General features: G+C 45.8%; 3 protein-coding genes, 1 long non-coding RNA gene and 1 other non-coding gene across 7 annotated transcripts; 2 read left to right on the top strand and 3 right to left on the bottom strand.

The window, feature by feature from the left end:
* Positions 1-132: 132 nt before the first annotated feature.
* aqp10b (aquaporin 10b) lies at positions 133-4,430 on the top strand. Its single transcript, XM_035620079.2, has 7 exons — positions 133-712; positions 806-1,087; positions 1,688-1,814; positions 2,238-2,375; positions 2,514-2,632; positions 2,808-3,025; positions 3,167-4,430. The coding sequence occupies exons 1-7, from the start codon at positions 464-466 to the stop codon at positions 3,372-3,374; spliced, it is 1,341 nt and encodes a 446-aa protein (XP_035475972.1). The 5' UTR covers positions 133-463; the 3' UTR covers positions 3,375-4,430.
* Positions 4,114-13,494, bottom strand: znf687b (zinc finger protein 687b). 3 transcript variants are annotated; one of them, XM_035620063.2, is made up of 10 exons: positions 13,397-13,494; positions 10,288-12,630; positions 9,409-9,704; positions 9,128-9,312; positions 8,055-8,231; positions 7,778-7,940; positions 7,184-7,540; positions 6,900-7,000; positions 6,656-6,743; positions 4,114-6,060 (listed from the first exon to the last, which is right to left on the bottom strand). In XM_035620063.2, the coding sequence occupies exons 2-10, from the start codon at positions 12,614-12,616 to the stop codon at positions 5,458-5,460; spliced, it is 4,299 nt and encodes a 1,432-aa protein (XP_035475956.1). In that variant the 5' UTR covers positions 12,617-12,630; positions 13,397-13,494; the 3' UTR covers positions 4,114-5,457. The 3 variants fall into 3 exon arrangements, with proteins under 3 accessions (XP_035475956.1, XP_047186144.1, XP_047186146.1); XM_047330188.1 differs by having other exon boundaries at positions 13,302-13,424; XM_047330190.1 differs by lacking the exon at positions 13,397-13,494 and having other exon boundaries at positions 9,409-9,671; positions 10,288-13,240.
* LOC118292546 lies at positions 7,574-7,695 on the bottom strand. Its single transcript, XR_004786926.1, has one exon. It is a non-coding gene; the product is annotated as a small nucleolar RNA SNORA13 (small nucleolar RNA).
* Positions 13,184-14,159, top strand: LOC118291704. The gene is made up of 2 exons (XR_004786736.2): positions 13,184-13,311; positions 13,436-14,159. It is a non-coding gene; the product is annotated as an uncharacterized LOC118291704 (long non-coding RNA).
* On the bottom strand, positions 13,778-17,737 carry LOC118291696 (26S proteasome non-ATPase regulatory subunit 4). The gene is made up of 10 exons (XM_035620088.1): positions 17,649-17,737; positions 16,925-17,065; positions 16,398-16,512; positions 16,208-16,294; positions 16,016-16,084; positions 15,711-15,926; positions 15,080-15,188; positions 14,842-14,973; positions 14,695-14,747; positions 13,778-14,348 (listed from the first exon to the last, which is right to left on the bottom strand). The coding sequence occupies exons 1-10, from the start codon at positions 17,672-17,674 to the stop codon at positions 14,178-14,180; spliced, it is 1,119 nt and encodes a 372-aa protein (XP_035475981.1). The 5' UTR covers positions 17,675-17,737; the 3' UTR covers positions 13,778-14,177.
* Positions 17,738-18,828: the final 1,091 nt, after the last annotated feature.

Raw genomic sequence — 18,828 nt, 5'->3', positions numbered from 1 at the left:
CCACTGACATTTCCCTTGTGTTTTCAGGGGGACTGAATGTCGTTATATCCATATTGTTCTGTTACTGTGGAACTAGCCCCAGGACCCTGAAACTGCTGTGATGATGAACTTTAAAACTTTGTAATATTGGTAATTTGGAACTTTGTGCTTCCTTGTGTTGCTCTCTGCACAATAACATTTTTTATGGACCGACCTGTCACTACAGTCTTCAGTGCATTGTTGTTAAATGATAATAGCACCTGATGATATCTTTTTGCAACAGTATAGTTCTATAATAGTTCTGGGCAAATGCAGATTCTACAGAAAGCATGTAACTTGCCAGTAGAAATGAAGACAAAGAGCTTGTGTACAAGAAAAACAGACAAGTCTATTCATCAAATCGAACCGATCTTTATCCAACAACAACAAAAACAACAACTACAAATTCAAAGAAAAAAAAGAGCCAAACCCTGTGCCCAAGTCAATGAACCTGAACTCCTCAGTGCACGGTTTCTCATACCAGCTGGTCATTCAACTTCCTATCTGCTCTACGGCACAAAAGGCAAGTTGTTATGAATTTACCAAAAATAATTCACAGTTCTGTGCAACACGAAGGGAAAAATGTGAAGAAGAGTTCTGGAAATCTCAGCCTGTTTGTGTTCAGAGAAGAAGAGAACTTGACCAATCACGCAAGGCCAACAATCAGAGCCAATTCCAGCCAGGTTGGAACCAGGTGAGACAGAAAACCAACCCAGTCAGTCTTTATCAAGCTGCTGCTTCTTCCAGCAGTGAACATTTACCATGATTTCGCCTTTGCTTTTTTAAGATGTCCTACAAGGTGAACTACTCTCCCCTCCTGCGCGCAAACACGCCAGCGCCTCAGCCGTGCCATAAAGTGCGTGACGTAGCCAACAGCTCCAGTATGAAAGGGCAAACTCTGCTCGGCCAGACAGACGGCGGTGCAGTGTTCTGCGGGTCGGGGCCTCATCTGTGGCCGGACGGTGCCGAGGAGACGCCAGCGATGGAGAGGCTGCTGAGGAAGTGCCGGATCAGAAACCGGCTGGTCAGGGAGTGCATGGCCGAATGCCTCGGCGTCTACGTCCTGATTGTGAGTATCTTAACCTAACTTAGGTTCTGCATGAGGCCGAGGGCGAGAGAGGTCAACCGCATGTTTGTCTTCGTGTATAAAGTCGTCAAAACACAGCAAAGGATTCACCCTCTAAACGAATTTTCAATCCTTGATTCCTTTAAGATATCTGCGGCAAAGACTGCTCCTTTTTCATCCAAATGATTCTGTTAATCGAAAACTCAACATCAAATACTCAGAATATTTTCTATCCCAGGCTTTACTCTTGTTTTGATGCAGCCAGTGAATCATCACAATAAATAACCGGACTTTGGCCTGACAGAGACACGGAGTAAGAGAGCGTGACTGTGTGTGTGACTGTGTGTGTGACTGCGTGTTTTAACACTGGATCTAATGACTGTCTCACTTTTCAGGCCAATGAACATTTACAACACCGATCATAAAGCAGCCTCCTTAGAAATGTTGCTTCCCTGTGTCGGAACATTGTGTGTGGGCCGTATAGTTTTAATTTCCTGTCTCTAAATCAGTTAGTCCCACGAAGATGATCAGTGTATTTTGTAAGTGTGTTTTATTGCATTAACATTCAGTTAAAAGCAGATGTTTGTGTCACGTTAATTGCAGCTGTTTGGATGTGGCGCCGTTGCCCAGGTGACCACAACTCAAGATAAGAAGGGGCAGTACCTGTCGATCAATCTGGGTTTCGCCCTGGGCGTCACATTCGGGGTGTTTGTGTCCCGTGGCGTCTCAGGTAAGGGAGGGACGGTGTAGCTCCTGCTCCTCATCTCTGCTACGTGCATCACACACCCGACGGATGATTCCATGTGACTGGAAGTATACCCAAGTCTGCAGTGATTTAAAAAAAAAAAAAACCCTTGCCGTATTTATTTGGCACCAGGTGCTCACAGTGGTAAAACTCTTAAGAGGAGCTCACTCTTACTGCCTACCTTCAGCCAAAAGAAGAAGAAAAAAACCCCTTTCCTGAATCGTTCCCCCTTTAAAAAATGTTTCTACAAAACTTAAGTCGACAGGAATTGTACAGGTTAAAAACTCATTGGTGGCTGATTTATATTCGCACTCAAAGGGTATTTAAACATTTCTTTTAATATTTATTTCAAATACAAGTCATATTTCATGTCAGACCTGACCTCTTGATTATATTTCCTTCCCCAAGGTGCCCATCTGAACCCTGCCGTTTCTCTGAGCATGTGTGTTCTGGGCAGACATCCGTGGCTGAAGCTGCCTTTCTACGTCTTCTTCCAAGTGCTCGGGGCCTTTTTGGCCGCAGCCACTGTTGGTCTGCAGTACTACGGTGAGCAGTGGAGACATTTTCTCCTTTTTTTTTTTCTTTTTTTTTTTGCTCGCGATATTTCTCTTATGATCCATAAATTGCATATCAAAGTGGCTCACGTGTGTTTCTGTTTTTGCCCGTGTGGTGAGGTGTTTTCAGATGCCATCCGGATGTACAGCGGAGGCCAGCTGACGGTGTCGGGTCCCACGGCCACAGCAGGCATCTTCTCCACCTACCCAGCTGATTACCTCAGTGTGTGGGGAGGTGTCATGGACCAGGTCAAACACTGTCACCTCCACGCAACAATATATAAAACTTATATGCAATTAAATATACTGCTTACTGCCTTTCACACGTATGACATCAGCTGGTCATTCTTCCTTTATTTCATACTTCTCCCGGAGAACACCTTCCATCTTACCTGCACGTTATTATTATTCCCATGTCGTCTAGGTGATAGGCACGGCTGCACTGCTGCTGTGTGTCCTGGCTCTTGGAGACCAGAGCAACGCCTCCCTCCCCGACGGTCTCCAGCCCGTCCTGGTGGGAGCAGCGGTGCTGGTTATTGGCATCTCGATGGGCTCGAACAGCGGCTACGCCCTCAACCCAGCCAGGGATTTCGGGCCTCGCTTGTTTACGTACATTGCCGGCTGGGGAGTTAATGTTTTCAAGTCAGTAATTTCCCTTCAGGATTCACGTTTGTTATTTTTTTGCTTCCATAGTTGAACCTTTTACTAATTTCAACTCTGTTGCTCCGAATGATTGAGCTACAATGGAAACTCTGGTTGATTGTGGCCCGTCCGTCTTCGCAGGGCTGGAGGAGGCTGGTGGTGGGTTCCTATAGTGGCTCCGTGTGTCGGAGCTCTGCTGGGAACACTGATCTACGAACTGATGATCGAAGTCCACCATCCTCCTGCCGCGTCCGAGCTCCAGACCTCGTGTCAGGAGGCCACCGAGGGCAAGACGGGGCTGGAGTTGGATGGGGTGGAGCCAGCCTGCGAAAAACCCACCACGGGATAAAATTATGCCTAAAAAAAGAAAGTGTCATGAACATAGTAAAATGCTATTCAAGGTGTGATACCCAGTGAAACTGAGTAAATGTACCCTGTGACTAATGTCTTTGGAACATGTAGATTGATACCCAGTACAGAATATTCTGCTTTCCACCACTTAAGATGGATTAATATGCAATTTTGTACAAACAATGGCCCCCAGAGGACTAATACTCCTTAGGGATCTTAACCTGACACCAGACAATCATGGTCCCCAGATGATAAATCCCATTTGGTTATTCCTTAACTTTTCCTCTGGTGCCACCATCAGGTCATACTTTTAATCGTGTCCAATATTTGCAAAACGAATGACGATTCCTATGGAAGAAGCGTTTAGCTGCCAGGACAGAAGAAGTAGAACTGATCAGTTTCACGTTAAAACGTGACAAAGTTCAATGTATTAACAAGTTTTTTTACATCATAGCAAGATAAGTTTATTGGTATAACGAGATGTTTTTCCACTTTTACGTTATTTCAAAATACAAACCACATTGTAACGTGCAACGTTTCATAAAATACTGAAGTTACGCAAAACATTTAACGTGTTAAGGTGGAAAAACATCTTATTACGATAAACTTAATACTACATTTTAACACTGCTGATGTTTTTTTCCATAATGTGATTTACAGGTAAATACAACATGAACAGAAATGAAAATCTTTCAGTGTGAATGTGACCCTCCAACTCTTGCAGAAGAAGTCAATTGTCTCTTTTACACATTTATTTTCGAAACAGCACAAAAGTGTATGGTATTTTCAGCAAGCAGACCACAACCATTGAAAAAAGAATGACATGATATTTCCACTACTGAGCTATTTAAATATGATAGCATGACATATAAAAAGATACAAACAGAAAGAAAGTCCACTCATAGGCCTCCGTCACGTGACAACGAAGGCTGTTTTTGAAAACGTACAAAAGAAATGAGTACAGCAAGCACTGATTCTGTCGATTAAAAAAAAAAAAAGAACCATCTCAAGAGATAAACATTTGTATTCATACACATTAAGACAACAACCCCCACGCTCTCACTCTGCTTTGTAATTACAATGTATAGCTACCTCGGGCAGGGGAGGGGGCGTAGTATTTTTTTCTGTTAGACTTCAAATTGTTTTGGAAAAAAGGGGGAACAGTACAAGTACAAATACTATACGTATTCACATTATGACAAGTTACTAAAACCAGAACGCTTTCTTTTAGTGTAATTATATGTATTTACATGGCAAAAAACTCGTACACGTACTACCGGCAGGAAGCCTGACCTCTCTTCTTCTAGCTTAACGATTAACATCACCACACGTTATTCACACTACACAGGCTACACGCCTCCAGTAACCTTGTCTCCTAATGAAATGCCTCCCAGATAAATCACAACCATGTTCTTAGTGAGATTTGACCCAACCGACTCACGAAAAATGTATTTCATATAAATAAATATCATAGCAAAATAAAAAAAGTCAGTGTCAATTTCTACAAACACTCCCCCTGTCGTGTTTCAGATGTGTGAAGGGTTTCTTTTTTTTGCTCGTGTTGTCCCAGCGGTTTGGAGCTGTTAAAACTGACCTGGTGCCAGAGAAGAGTTGAAGCAAACAAATATGAAAACGATGAGTACAAAAATATCGGCACCACAGCGATCGTGTTTTACAGTGGGAGGTGTGTATTAAAATATGTGTTACACGTGGAAACAGGCAGGTGGCTACACTCGGGTGCAGAGCGAGAGTGATGGAATTGTACGACAACACGTGTTGGAGACAGTATGGCTGATATAGAAATGCTTTACTTGGGGGGGGAGGGGCTGTTTGAGAGCTGCTCCACTATCACGGGTGCGTTCAGTTTAGTTACCAGCAACAGGATCAAACATGCAGTTACGATCGCACAGAAGAGGTGCTGTGGATTTAAACTGTTTACTGTAGCTAAAAAAAAAAACTGCAGAGGAAGCAGCTCCATTTCATCAACATTCATATTCTACCGCTCCTGTCTGCTCAGCCATGACACTCGACGACTCCTCGTAGATGGTCTGTCTGTTTTCAGAAGACCCGCCCCCCACCTTCTACTGGGGCTTGTCTGTCTTGTGTGCGGTGAGGAAGGCCATGCCGTGGGTCCTGAAGTGGGTGTTGAGGTCCGAGGCCTTGTCGAAACGCCGGCCGCACACTTTGCAACCCAGGTTCCCCTCGCCGTCCTCGCCCAGCGCCTGTGGGGAGCCAACGGGGGAGCCTTCCGGGGAGCCGTGAGGGCGCGTTGCGCCCCGCTCGGCGTCGCTCTGTGTGTCCCGCACGCGGTGAGTGATGAAGCGGTGCCGGCCGAGGGAACCGGCCGACGCGAAGCAGACGCCGCACTGCAGGCACTGGAACGAGGCGGTGTCGGCCCGATGCTGGGGTATGTGGCGTTGGAACTCTGCCCCGTCCTCCGTGGAGAAGCCACAGGGGACGCAGCGGAAAACGTTGTCTTCCTCTTCCAACTCACTGGGCGTCAGCGATGTCGACGCCCTGGTTTTCTTCACGGGACCGACGCCGTCCTCGCCTTCCTCTGTGGCGTTCTCTTCCTCGTCTCCCGCCCTGCCTCCAGGTGGCACTGCACCCTCGCCGTCTAGTTCTGAAGAGCTACCGGGACCTTCACCCCCAGTGGCTGCTCGCTTTCTGGTCATGGGGGGACCCTGAGGACACGAGTGGGAGGCGGGATAAAAGTTTCATAGGTACACAAGCAAAAGGGATTTTATATCTTGATGAACGCTATCACTGCATCTGAATCCCATCTTGTAAACAATTAAAATCACAGACAATATAAAATGTATATTAAACCAACAATTTCATAATTTTTACATACTAAATGTACACAGTATGTACTACTGTGTATATGAGTTATAGTATTAATAGTTTCAACTCTTATATTTTGCTGTCTTACATCACGAGGAAATTATGCGATATGTTTAGCATCAATCAAGCGGCGACTTTTAAATATTACAACAGGTTAACATGAGAAAAACAAATGTTTCAGCTAAGATTTAATACTAAATAACACTCATAAATGTTTTTTGTTTTCAAAAATGTTCTCGCAGACTTCTCTGAATCATAATCTCCATTTCTTTTGTGTGTCATGGGATGACAGGCTAAAAAAAATCAAGCTTTCTAAGTTTGCACACTGACTTTTTAAATGAACTTAAATTTGTGTACTGTATATTCACTGTCGTGAGGAAATGTGACACAGATTTAAACTGCGACTGAGAACTCTGTGACTCCGTCTCGACTCACCTGTCCGTCTGTGGTTCTGTGATGAAGGCGAACATGCTTGTCCAGTAAGAACCGGCTGCCAAAGGTGCGTTTGCCTTCTGTGCAGTATCTGAAAAATAATCACGACGAAATAGTGTCAATTCATCCAGCAATGACACTACATACTGTCAGGCCTAATTAATATGGGCTGACTGATACTGTTTTTGATATTGATATTTAGGCCAATACCAATTGTATGTATTTGTTGAAACCTTGAGTGACTCACTGGCAATGGAAGACTCTTTTGTTGCCCTCATGAATGACGCGCTCGTGACGTCTCAGGCTGGAGGACGTGCTGAACGTGCCTCCACAAATGCGACAAGGGAACTTTGTAGTGGGCAGCACACACAGAGACATAAGATGAGATAAAAAGATATTAATTCTCAGTCAAATGGCTGACTTCAATCTCCCTCAAAATATGGGAGAGCAACTCAATAAGCGTTATAACAACATAAATCACTAGTTTCAATAAAATCTGATGTAAAAGTAAGTAGAAGTTGTGTGTCCCACCTTGCCGTGCTCCATCTTCACGTGACTCAGATAGTCGTCGTTGTCAGTGAAGGTGGTCTGACACTGGGGGCAGGTCCACTCAGTCTGAGCGCTGGGCTGACCACTGCCACCCGCGGGGGTCGGGTGACCCGCCGGAGCCGGGTAGTCCTCGTCCCCGTCGTCATCTTCGTCCTCGTCCCCGTCTTCGTCTTCGTCCTCTTCCTGTTCCCGCCCCCAGTCCTCTCCGTCAGAGTTGTCGGGCTTCCCGGAGGTCTTTGACTTGAGGCCGGAGGGACTGGACGTGTTGGTCGGGGCCGAGGCGGCGTTAGAAGCATCGGACTGAGACTCTGGTTTGGCCGACGGGCCTCTGTGTGTGGTCTGAAAAGTGTGAAGGAACAGAAAGACATGCAAAGATTTACCTTTTAAAATACAAATGACTCCAACTGGCTCACAAAAACTCCAAAAATTGCTTTATGCCTTTGTTGACACCACATTCACCAGAGAAAGCAATGAATGGGCAACACATAAAGGCGAAAGGCCAATTTATGAATGGCACTGATATTATCCTTGATATATAACATATTTACCACTAAAATACCTGATCAGAAAACACACCTTAATATGCTCCATCATTGAACCTTTCTGGGCGTAGAGCTTTGTGCAGTCAGGACACTTGAACACGTGCACTTTCTGCTTGGCTAAATGAGTGTCAAAGTGCATGTACAGCAAGGGCTTCTGGGTAAAGACTGTATCACACATCACACACTTGTAGATCATTCTGCAACAGAGGGAAAAATACAGACCAAGAGTTAATCTTCTAAGGATCTGTTTAACAAAAACGTGACTGTTATTTCATTGGCGCATTGGCTAAAAAACGGAACAGCGGACGTACTTGGCCTGTCCTCCGGTGAGCGTTGGGTGCTGAGTGCTGATGTGGCTCTGGGCGCTGGGGGAAGACTTGAAGGCCATGGGGCAGCTGGGGCACTTGTGGAAGACCTCGCAGTGAGCAGTCTGAATGTGTGACTTGATGGAGTTCAACCCTCCGAACACGACCTGGCAGCTCGAGCACCTTGACAAAGGGGAACATTTGTTATAACTCCCATCATTTTGAACTGAACTGAATTTGAATTCATGTTCAGATGTGTCTACCTGAAAACCTCAGACGCCAACCAAATTTTAAATAGTGCCTCTAAAATAGTCAGGTGAGGAGTGTTGTGTGTGTACAATATATTCCTGAATTGAAATTGGTCCAAAACCTTCAACATTTCTTATTGTCACTGTACAGTTGCAGAAAAACAACACAACGGAATTGTAATGAACGTATGTATGAAAAAAATAGAACTACAGAAATTTTAAGATATAGCCTGATTAAAAACGAGCTCTGAATTTCTTCCCTAATTGACCTCTAATGATTAGATTGCTACACAATACTGTAAACATCAAATATTTTTAATGAATTTTCGCAAATCGTCTTTGTAACATTCAACGTTCACGCACTTTGGCCTGGTTTGAATGACGGGGACGATTAGTCAGAAACTAAATTGGTAATGGAATCAAAGTAAGTCAAATTTGGCTGATACACGAGATTCACAAATGCGAGCAATTTGAATAGGTCAACTTGAATTTGGAAAATCGTAATAGGCCATATCCACTATTTTGCAGATATTTTACAGACCACATCAGCTTATTAATCAATCATGAAAACAATTGTTAGTTGCCGCACTAGGCAGTGTCTTCGCCTACTATTTTGACACTGAAAAAAATGCATAACATGACAGTATTTGATAATTATCACGACAAAATCTACATTTGAGCAACCTGAGGCTCAAAACCTCCGTTATTAAAGCCTCTATTTCCCTCTTGAGTACGGAATCAAAAGTCTGGGATATGGGACCTTTAAGCAACTGGTCACTGTGTCAGTCATGTGATATACGTTAACCACGGCTTTGGAAAGTGTCCACACACCTGTAGCCGATGCGCCTGGCAAAGTGCAGACACGCCTCCTCCAGGTGGGTCTGGAAGCTGGCCTGCCGGGCGATCCCACCACACTCGGGACAGACGTGGGGCGCTTTGTGTTTGTGGATCCTCTGGTGGGCTGACACGGCACACGAGTTTGGCAGCATCATGGGGGGTGAGCACTGCGTACATGTCTGGAAAAAAAAAAAATCAAACAAAACAAATGAGTTACCAATAAATAAAAAAGCAGAAGCACAGCACATACTGTGCTCTCATCACAAGCGGCTTACCGAGTTGGGAGCAGCTCTGATCTGCTGGAAGTGAGTGACCAGCTCAGCCTTGCCAGAGAATTGTGTTTGGCACTCGGGACATTTGAAGTTGCTGTACTGCAGCCCCTCGGCCTTCTTGCAGGGCAGAGGCATCAGTGCTTGTGGACCCTGAGGTGCGCGGCGGACCGGCCGAGGCTGAGACGCCGCCGGAGACGTGGCATCCTTCAGCGGGCTGGAGTTGGCGGAGATGGCGGGGCCTCCGGGCGTGGCCGACGGAGAGGAGACTGGAGGAGAGGAGGACGAAGAGGAGAGCAGGCCTGGTCAGCCAAACGGTGGAAATCAGAAGAGACAAATGGGACACAGTCAATGGAGATGAATTGCATGAGATATAACCAATCAGGTTTTTTTCATGACTTTACACAAATGAAAAATAAAAAAAATGTGTGATGTAGAACTCAAACAACTCTGATTCCTGCTCCTTATATTTGACAATTTGCTTATTCTCTTTGAGTCTCTCACAGAAACATTCTAAAGAAATCACCTTTGAAATTATGATGGATCTTTTCATTGTTTTCGGAAATGTTACAGACCAAACTATAAATCTATAAAGATTTGAGTGTCTCAACAGTAGAACTCATCAAACACACTTGACAACATTTGACATAAAAATGTTGGTATTTCTCAAAGAAAAAGTCAACTATCCCAGTTTCTTACTTTTATTTCATGCTTTGTCTGTTTTATGTAATTGAAAAATTTAATATCTTTGGGTTTTGGACTTTCATTTTGTGAAAAGACATCACAATAGACTGTGATGGTGCATTTAATCACTAAATGATTAATCGCAAAATTGAACAACAGATTGACCGATGATGAAAATTGTTGGTTGCAGTCTCTACTCACCACCAATGGGTGTGATGTCCTGCTGTCCAATCATCTGCTCCACGGTGACGGGCCTCATGACCAGGTGCGAGCACTGCATGACCAGCCCACGCTCCTTATGCTCCCTGGCGTGCAGCAGCAGGCTACACTTATTAAAAAAGGCCAGTCTCTTAGCACAGTGGTTGCAGGTCACCTCGATGCGAAGGGACCGCCGGTCGTAGTGTCGAGCCAGGCTGCGCTCCAGGGCGAAGGCATCGCCGCACTCCAGGCAGCGGTACCCTGTGGCAGGGAGCGGGAGACCCCACTCGGGGGGCGGGGGAGCGGAGAGGTCGGGCTTGTAGCTCGGCAAAAGGTTCTTGCTGTTCAGAATTTTGTTAAAAGCCTCCACCAGGCTCGACTGACTGCGCGAGATGACGGCGCCGGTGCTGTTGACGATGGAGGCGGGTTTGTTTTGTGAGAGGGTGCCGCTGCCTCCGTTGGCCGTCTTGTTGGTGGCTGTACGTACGCTGATCCCACCCGCAGCGACCGAGAACTTGGGAGAGGAGGCCACAGCTGGAGTTGCGGGCAGCGCTGCGGACTTGGTGATGCTCACGGCAGTGGCCGACACCTTGGTCTTGTCAGATGCAGCCATTTTGTTTTGGACCTTCGTGGCGGCTGCAAGCATCACGCTGCTGGCTGCAAGTGTGGACACGGGCAGAGCATTGAGAGCGCTCACCTTCTGGGACGTTGTAGTCATGTGACCAGGTGAAGCTTCAAGTTTTTGGGCCTTGTTTCCCATAACTTTCCGCTCCCCGGTTTGAGCTTTAGAGTCCAAACCTTTCCCGGCAGCTCCACCTTTAGGCGCTACCCTTGTGACAGTTCTGGTGATTCCACCCGTGGAGGTTTTGATTGTTTTTATTCTGACTTTCAGGGGTCGGGATGGAGCTCCAGAAGCAGCAGGTGCAGCAACGACTGCTTCTCCCCCTTCAGTGGACGGGGGTTTAGGCTTGCCGTCATCCACCTCCATTTTTTCCTCACCCGTTCTCACGGTTTCTCCCTTGTCCGCTTTGCCATCAACGACCCTATCTATCCCATTCCCCACTTCCATCTCCTCCTCCTCCTCTTTGGGCTGCCGAAGTTCTGAGGGAGGTGGAGTGGAGGCGACGGCGGGGCTGGAGCACCTCTTAGTGTTGACTTGAGCAGTTGATTTTGGAATCTCTGGTTCAGGACTCTCTGGAGAGTCTCTCTCTTCTATGACATGTTCTGGGTGCCTGTCCTCCAGCTGGGGACTCTCTGTTGAGCCAGACTGGGGGGTCGAGGAGGTGAGAGACGCCCCTGACGGAGTGTCCCCAGGTTTAGGGTGAGATGAGGTGGAGGATGTGGGCTGAGTTGAGACAGAGTCAGACTTGTAACGTTGACTCAGTTGAGTGTAAATCGGGGAGTCTGGAGTCTCCTGGATCACCAGCGGACTCCCCAGATCTGGGTCAGAATCATCATCCTCCATCTGCTGGTGATGAAATCCAGCAGGGCCACTTTTGGAAGCACCATTAAAAGGCTGACACGAGTGCAGCGGGTGTGACGACAGGGCCGAGGGGGGAGTTGCGAGCAGCGGCTTTGAAGGTGGAAAGAAAGGCGAGGCTAGTCCGACGGGCCCGCCTGCATCCAGAGGAGATGACCCCGCCGATAGAGACGAGGAGGACGGCAACGATGCTTTGACCCCGTCTGCCCTCTCTTGGCCTATATCCTGCTGCTGCTGGTGGTGCTGCTGCTGCAGAAGCTGCATCTTCCTGGCCCGGCCCACTGGATCTCCAGACCCCTGGGCCACGAGCGGTTTGAGTCTGTTGAAAATGTTGCCGCCCTGCTTGTGAGACTTGGCCGCACCGGCGCCGGCTGCTTCCGAGGACACCTTCGGGGTGTTCATTGACCACGGCGCGCCATTGGACTGGGCCTGGCTGAGGGGAAGGGGCGCGGAGACCCCGGACGCCCCGAACCCATTGTGGTTCAGGGCCTCGGACTCAGCCATTCCGGGGGCACAAGCGCCGAGTCTGGGACCCACATCGACCCCTGCGATGACATCAATCGGGTCCTGGTCTGTGTCCTCCTCTCCGCCATCGACGGTCTCCAGGCGCACTTTGTTCTTCACGATCACGCTGACGATCGGGGGGTCCGCCTGGGGGTCAGGGGGGCTCGGCGGCCTCAGGGACGACCCGACACCCACCACCACATCCTGCTTTCCCAGCGGGGCGCCCGCCGCTCCGTGGGGTCCCTCTGCCTCGTCCGGGGCGGACTGGATGGCCTCTTTGGCATCTATGTCGGGAATGTCAAACGCCGCCAACAGGTCATCGAAATCTGGGGTCTTCATGTCCCCCATGCCGGGATTGACTCCTGTCAGAACACAGAGACGTGGTAGCACAGGGCAACAACAAGAAGCACTTAGCGTGAACCTGCCTGTGTCGCTGTGCGTCCAGCAGCACAACACTGGCTACGAACCACCAACACGCGGCCCATTTAAATCGTTCACTAAATGATTCTTATTCTTATTCTTATTATTCATATTTTCCAGGCGAACGTCCTCGTGCACACCCGTGTGACAAACGGCGGCATGTTAGCTTGTTATCAGTGCAGCTAGCCAAGCTTTATACACCGCGCACTAGCATTCGCGTTAGCCAGCTAGCATGTTAGCATCGCACCGTTCTGCAACCAAACACCTTCCTCTGGTCGCAGGTTTAGCACGAATTTGCTATGAATGGGGAAAACGCTGCTACGTTGCATGCGAAAGCTGTGAGGCGGTGACAGGAGGGAGGCAGTTGAACCGGGGCGGCGACTCGCGGCAGCGAACCTCGGGTTCTCTCTCTCTCTCTCAAGCTAACGCTATTTTTTTTTTTTTCTTCTCTCCTCTCTCCCTCCCCCGACCGAGGCTGTGCTAGCTGGCCGCCGAGCTGCAGACCAGACAGAGGGGTCATTTAGCTAACAAGCTAGCGCTCGCCGTTAAAGAGCGCAGAAGAAGAAGAAGAAAAGCATCAGGAGCGGGTCGCCCAGGTGGGGGCTTCACTGACCCGCTGCACGGTGGGTTCGACGATGGCGAAAAAGATGAGGATGGCTGGGATGGGGATTGGTCCTTTTAATATTTCATGTATTTTTGATTGTTTACCTGGAGATGCGATTCCCGACTATCCTAGTTCGTTTTCAGCTGAAAAATGCGGCGCTTCCCGTCACATGATCCCGCACCATCCTATCACGCTGTGATTGCGCTGGGAAAAGGAGGAGAGAGAAAGAAGAAAAAAAAAGAAGCACCGACGGATGCTGCGACCGACACGTAATTTATTTTCTACTGGGATAAATCACATAAAACATTCATCGGTGTCCGCGCCGGACTATTTTTAAGCATCGTGCGGTGCCACACACGGGACAGTCGTCTCTGCGAAGAACTGATGGTTTGATCACACCGTCTTATTTCTTCTTAACCCACTCTCTTCATACAGCTGTCAACAATGAGGCTCAGGAGGCAACACAAACACCACAAGGCACCACGTATTTACTTATAGCTTTATTGCAAAACAAACAAACAATAACAAAGACATGACAGGAGCATGTGGCTAAATGTTTAGTTCAAAAGCCTGTCATCATCATCCCCCCCCATCTCTTCTGGGAGATCGATAAGTGATTATAACATGTAGGAAAATGTAGGGTAGAAGAAGTAAAAGAAAGATAATCAAATTAAGTTACGTAACTGGGCAGTCAGACTTTACACTAAATCATTCAGGACTGAGGAGATTTTATTTATTGTGTGTTGGCGACAGATAAGGACTGTATTAAATGTCGGTCATGCAGCAATCTTTTCGTATATTAAAGTAATCCTGCATTCGTCGGCAATTGTTCGTTTTTCGTTTCTAGTAAATGTCTGGAGTCCCCCATCCCGTTTCGTTTGTTCCTTATTTCTTCTTCTCTTCGTCCTTTTTGCCGTCTGGCTTGTTTCCCGTCTGGGTGGCCAGGGAGCCCATGGCGTTGCGGAAGGCCTCGTTGTTCGGGTCGACGCCGGGAAGGCTCTCCAGGACGCCTCGAAGGAACTCTGGGTCGTGCATCGCATCGTAGTCATCTTCCTCCTATTCAAGTACAATGTAGGATAAAAATCCATTAATATAGGTCTTCATCGAAGTGTTTATAGGATCCAAGGGCTCCACGATTTGTCCATACCTCATGTGAAGGCAAACATGCACGTGAGCATGTTTTTAAGAGTCGCTGAAGCATTTTTCTATGCTTTACAGTTTCGTTTCAAAGTTTTTACTACATTGTCAACCTTACGAAAGAATCCTATCTCTCCTGGATAATTTTACATTACTGTAGGTCTATATTGTGGTAATCAGTTAATATTGTTGCCTTGGGAACGAATACATGAGGGCAAGCCAATTTAACAATTGCTTTACAGCAATTTAAAACATGATAACTCACTTTGGCTGATTCCGTAGTGTCCATGGGGGCTCCTTTGTCCATTTCACCATACTCTTTAAACAAAACAAATTAAAAGTACTTATTATCACTTATCTTAATAAGTTTGTAAACATGCATACATGTGTATGACAATCTAATGGAACTCACCTCCTCCAGCAAGAGACATCTTCATGGCGTAGGCTATCTGCTGCTCCTCTGTCATGATGCTGAAGTCAGGAAGCACCGCTTCACCACTCTCAGGCTGAGATACTGACATCTTCAATAGGGCTTCCTCTGATTCTGCAACACAAATCACATCAAAACTAAAGTTATAGATTCAAAATATCACTCAATTACTTCTTAACAATCAGTACTGCCTCTTAAGTGAAGTCAATCCTCAAGTTACCGTCTGCGCTCGGGGTGGGAATGCCGGCCTCGGCTGCAGAAGCAGTAGCAGCTCTACGGGCCTCTTCCTCCTGCCTCTGCCGCTGCTCCTCCATTGACACACGGAGGGCCTAAAAAAATGCATAGAGACGGTACAGTGATAAACAGGCTAAGGGCATCACCGTTATTGCAGTGAAAAAGACACTGAGTAAGTGAAAACAGACAAAATTTCACCAAAATACGGTTTAAGAGATATAGACAGGAGCAGCCTGATACAAGGACAAGATGTGAAAGGCAGCACAAGGGATATTTCCTCATTGTCAAATGGAAAAATAGCTTCTTTTGTATTATTAGCCCATTTCAAGGATGCCCAAAGCCCACCATTAAGTTTTAATCAAGGTATTTGCCTCATATCGTCTTTGCTTTCTCTGTGTAGATCAGTGGATTCTAACTTCAGCCTGGTTCGAAGGAGCTGACAATAATGTATTTGCTATGTAAACAGTATCTCAGACACGGATGTTAGCATAGGCACATCCTGAAAAGGATATTAAGAAGTACTTGAGTCTATCCTTTGTTTGCACAACCATTGTATGCCATCAGGTATACATTACATATAAGATAAGTTAACAGACACATATCCTTATGTTGCTCACCAGGGCCAGCTCGGGATCAGCACTGGGATCCACACCAAACTCGAAGTCACTGGCACCAAGACCCATCATAGAGCCTCCTTCACCAGCCAGGATGGGAGAGGAGAGCAGCGCATCAGCCAGACTGGGTCCTGGAGGGACTGTGACCAGGTGGGAGCCTGTCCCCTCCTTCCCATTTAGAGTGTTTATAAAAGCAGTCAGCTTTTCCGTATTCAACTCCTAAACAAAACAGTTTGAGAAAGGTGGTAAGGCAAAGTGAAAACTAATTTCAAAGTTGTACAATGGAAGATTAACCACAAAGTCCTCACCTCTTCTCCAAAGTTGATAATATCCACATTCACTTTCTCTTTTTTCAAGCGCTTTGCCATCTTGACAAGCTGTAGAATTAAGAGGTTAAGAAAAAATACAGATATTAACAGTGATGTAGACCATGGGAAAGGTGGTTAAACTTATGATGTATCATCAGTAGGAAGTTGTTTTCCTACTCTCTTTAAACTCACATCTTTTTCACTGTCCTCCACAGGACTCCCAACAAAGGCAATGATCCTCATCTTGTGGTTTTTTCCTTGTCTGTGCTTTAGGGCCAGCTACACAGGAAAAAACAATACATTTTTTTAAAAGTAATTACTAGGTCATGTCCTTGCTGTAAGTTAGAAAAAACAGACTAAAATCGGGAAAGAAGTTACACACATGAGCCACTCTGATGCCTGTGCAAAAGGTGATCTTTCCTATGGGCTGGACAGCGTGGAGTTTGGACAGGATGCGGCCAGTATCTGGTGTCAGCGTTGTCAGCACCTCACAGTTACTGCACAAAAACATAAGAGACAGTGTTAAAGTAGCACGGAAACATCCAGGTATCCATCATCAGCAAACACGTACAACAAAACTGACAATGAATTCAGAGCTGCGATTTTGTAGTTGATTGACAGAAACATACATTGGCAACTATTAATCACTCAATTTTGACTTTTCCCCCCATAAAAACTACATGAACTGATTAATCATTATCAAAATAGTTGCTGATTAATTTAGTAATCGATTACTAATCGATTCATTGTTGCAGCTCTTTCATTGCTTAGCACTACTGTTTACCTGTTGATATTCAGTGGTTGTACAAATAACTAGAGAGCTCAAGTGCCTATCAGATGCCTCATGTGCCTGAGCAGTGTCTTTACAGAACCGTGACTTCTTCGTTTGATGAAGAGACAACAGCTTACTTGGCCATGGTGATGAGGCCCACGTTGTTCTCGGGGTTGCTGCGTGTCTTGGTGTGGCAGACGATGTTGACGGCGTCTTGCTGAGCCTGCAGCCTCGTCGGCAGGAAGTCTCCATTTCTCATGTACTCACTGTTGTCCACACTGAGAGGAGAACTCCACGTTAATGAACCACACTGACACGGCACGGTGCTCAAGCTGCCAACATTGGCTAACAAACAAACAAACGTTGGCAATTGTTGGGCCCAGTAGTCGGTTTACATTTAATGACACATCATCTTCTTCTTCTTCTTCGCCATCGGCTCCCTATTGAAAAGTCTTCATCACCACCAGGGAGTTGGTGAACTAGCATTAGCATGACTCGCTAACCTTAGCAGGCGGTGACACCGGACTCATCGCTGCTGTTAACGAGCAAATTATTTGAGGTTGTCAGTTCATGATCTAGTTACAAAATTGCTCTAAATTGTAATGAACGACGCGTATGAATGTGAATATGTCCACATATATTTTATTAAGCCGAGCTACATTTAGCTACAATGACTCAGCCTTCCACACTGCGTTAGCCGGCGGCTAACCGTCAACGGTCAATAATCAAGACAGTGGCCGGTGGCACTTCCTCCAAACCCCGGTCAATGCGCATCCTGGTCGAGTTAACATGTACCGCTTCTTCATTTGACCTGATAACGGATCAAAAACTTCATAAAAATACACATAATTCAGTACTTACCAGACCATAGTACTTTCAAGCCCCATCTTGGAAAGTTCTTGTTGCTCTCTGACGTAATCGCAGAGGCTCCCAGCCTATTGGACGAAAGGCTGAACAAAGCGAAATATGATTGGTCAGGTGTCATGTAATTTGTTAACGAATGGCAGATCATTGTAATAGAGAGACAATCACAATCTAGTGCTTTGTCACTAAATTGTGTTTGTATGTATGTATGTATGTATATATATATATATACAGCCATATATATATATATATATATGTCTGTATGTATATATATATATCTACTGTGCTGAATATCTGCATTAGCCTTCAGGAAATAATCATAATTTTCATTAATTTCCTCTTTATTTTCAGCCACGTATGGTGGCAACAATTTAGATTCAAAAAGTATTGATTACTGATTTTACTATCTGTGGGTTGCTCTCCACCTAGTGATGGTGCTGTCCATTGAGCTGCACCTTCATGAGGTAGACACATGAAATGTAGGTCAAACGCCTCAAACAAACAAGCACACCATTGATTTTATTGCCCAATTACATGCAAATTCTATACTCCTCTCTGAACATTAATATAAAATAGGAACGTGATAAACTGTGTAAATCTTATGCAATATTCTTCATCCACATTTGGATACTTGAAATCTGAATGAACTGAATAATTAGTGTCAAATAAAACAAGTTGGAACAATTATCTGCTCATTACCTGTAATTAAATTGTAAAGATTTTTCCCACATCTTTGTCAGGGAGTTCCAACAATTATGGACCTGGAATTCTGTATAATCTTTTTTTTTTTTGTTTACATATTAAAGTATCTTTTAGCTCCGACAGAGCTCTTGATACAAGGAACAGTTTGTTAAACTAAATGAGCATTAGTTGTATTTTAAAGCCATACAAGGTTTGTTTACATGTATATTGTTTGTAAAACATTATAGCAAAAGAGGCTTGTATTTTGAGTTATAGTGAAGCACATTACAAGAGCACATTGTCCATCTAGAAGTCCTACTCTTCAATATCAGGCAGCCATCACCATATTTTCCAAATGAAAATATAAAAGTTGTCAGCCTCACTACACTTCATATGGACGAATCTGAATAACTCATCTCAGAACTCTGAGACACGACCGGCTCCGTTGTGCTGTGCTTGGTTTACCGGTCCAATGACGAGCTTGTGCACGACAGTT

The sequence above is a fragment of the Scophthalmus maximus genome, chromosome 22, assembly GCF_022379125.1.
Source record: "Scophthalmus maximus strain ysfricsl-2021 chromosome 22, ASM2237912v1, whole genome shotgun sequence".
NCBI classification, from domain to species: Eukaryota; Metazoa; Chordata; class Actinopteri; order Pleuronectiformes; family Scophthalmidae; genus Scophthalmus; species Scophthalmus maximus.
This window is presented reverse-complemented; position numbering and strand designations above follow the sequence as displayed.

Bases quoted from the DNA above. Each gene is read 5' to 3' on its own strand.
- aqp10b (XM_035620079.2), top strand. From the start codon at position 464: ATGAACCTGAACTCCTCAGTGCACGGTTTCTCATACCAGCTGGTCATT. The intron at 1,088-1,687 runs GTGAGTATCTTA...CGTTAATTGCAG, and splicing joins TCGGCGTCTACGTCCTGATT to CTGTTTGGATGTGGCGCCGT. The intron at 2,376-2,513 runs GTGAGCAGTGGA...AGGTGTTTTCAG, and splicing joins TGTTGGTCTGCAGTACTACG to ATGCCATCCGGATGTACAGC.
- znf687b (XM_035620063.2), bottom strand. From the start codon at position 12,616: ATGGGGGACATGAAGACCCCAGATTTCGATGACCTGTTGGCGGCGTTT. The intron at 9,313-9,408 runs GTAAGCCGCTTG...TTTTTTTTCCAG, and splicing joins TCAGAGCTGCTCCCAACTCG to ACATGTACGCAGTGCTCACC. The intron at 6,061-6,655 runs GTGAGTCGAGAC...TCGTGTCCTCAG, and splicing joins ACAGAACCACAGACGGACAG to GGTCCCCCCATGACCAGAAA.
- LOC118291696 (XM_035620088.1), bottom strand. From the start codon at position 17,674: ATGGGGCTTGAAAGTACTATGGTCTG. The intron at 16,295-16,397 runs GTGTGTAACTTC...TTTCCTGTGTAG, and splicing joins CAGGCATCAGAGTGGCTCAT to CTGGCCCTAAAGCACAGACA. The intron at 14,349-14,694 runs GTGAGTTATCAT...GTACTTGAATAG, and splicing joins ACACTACGGAATCAGCCAAA to GAGGAAGATGACTACGATGC.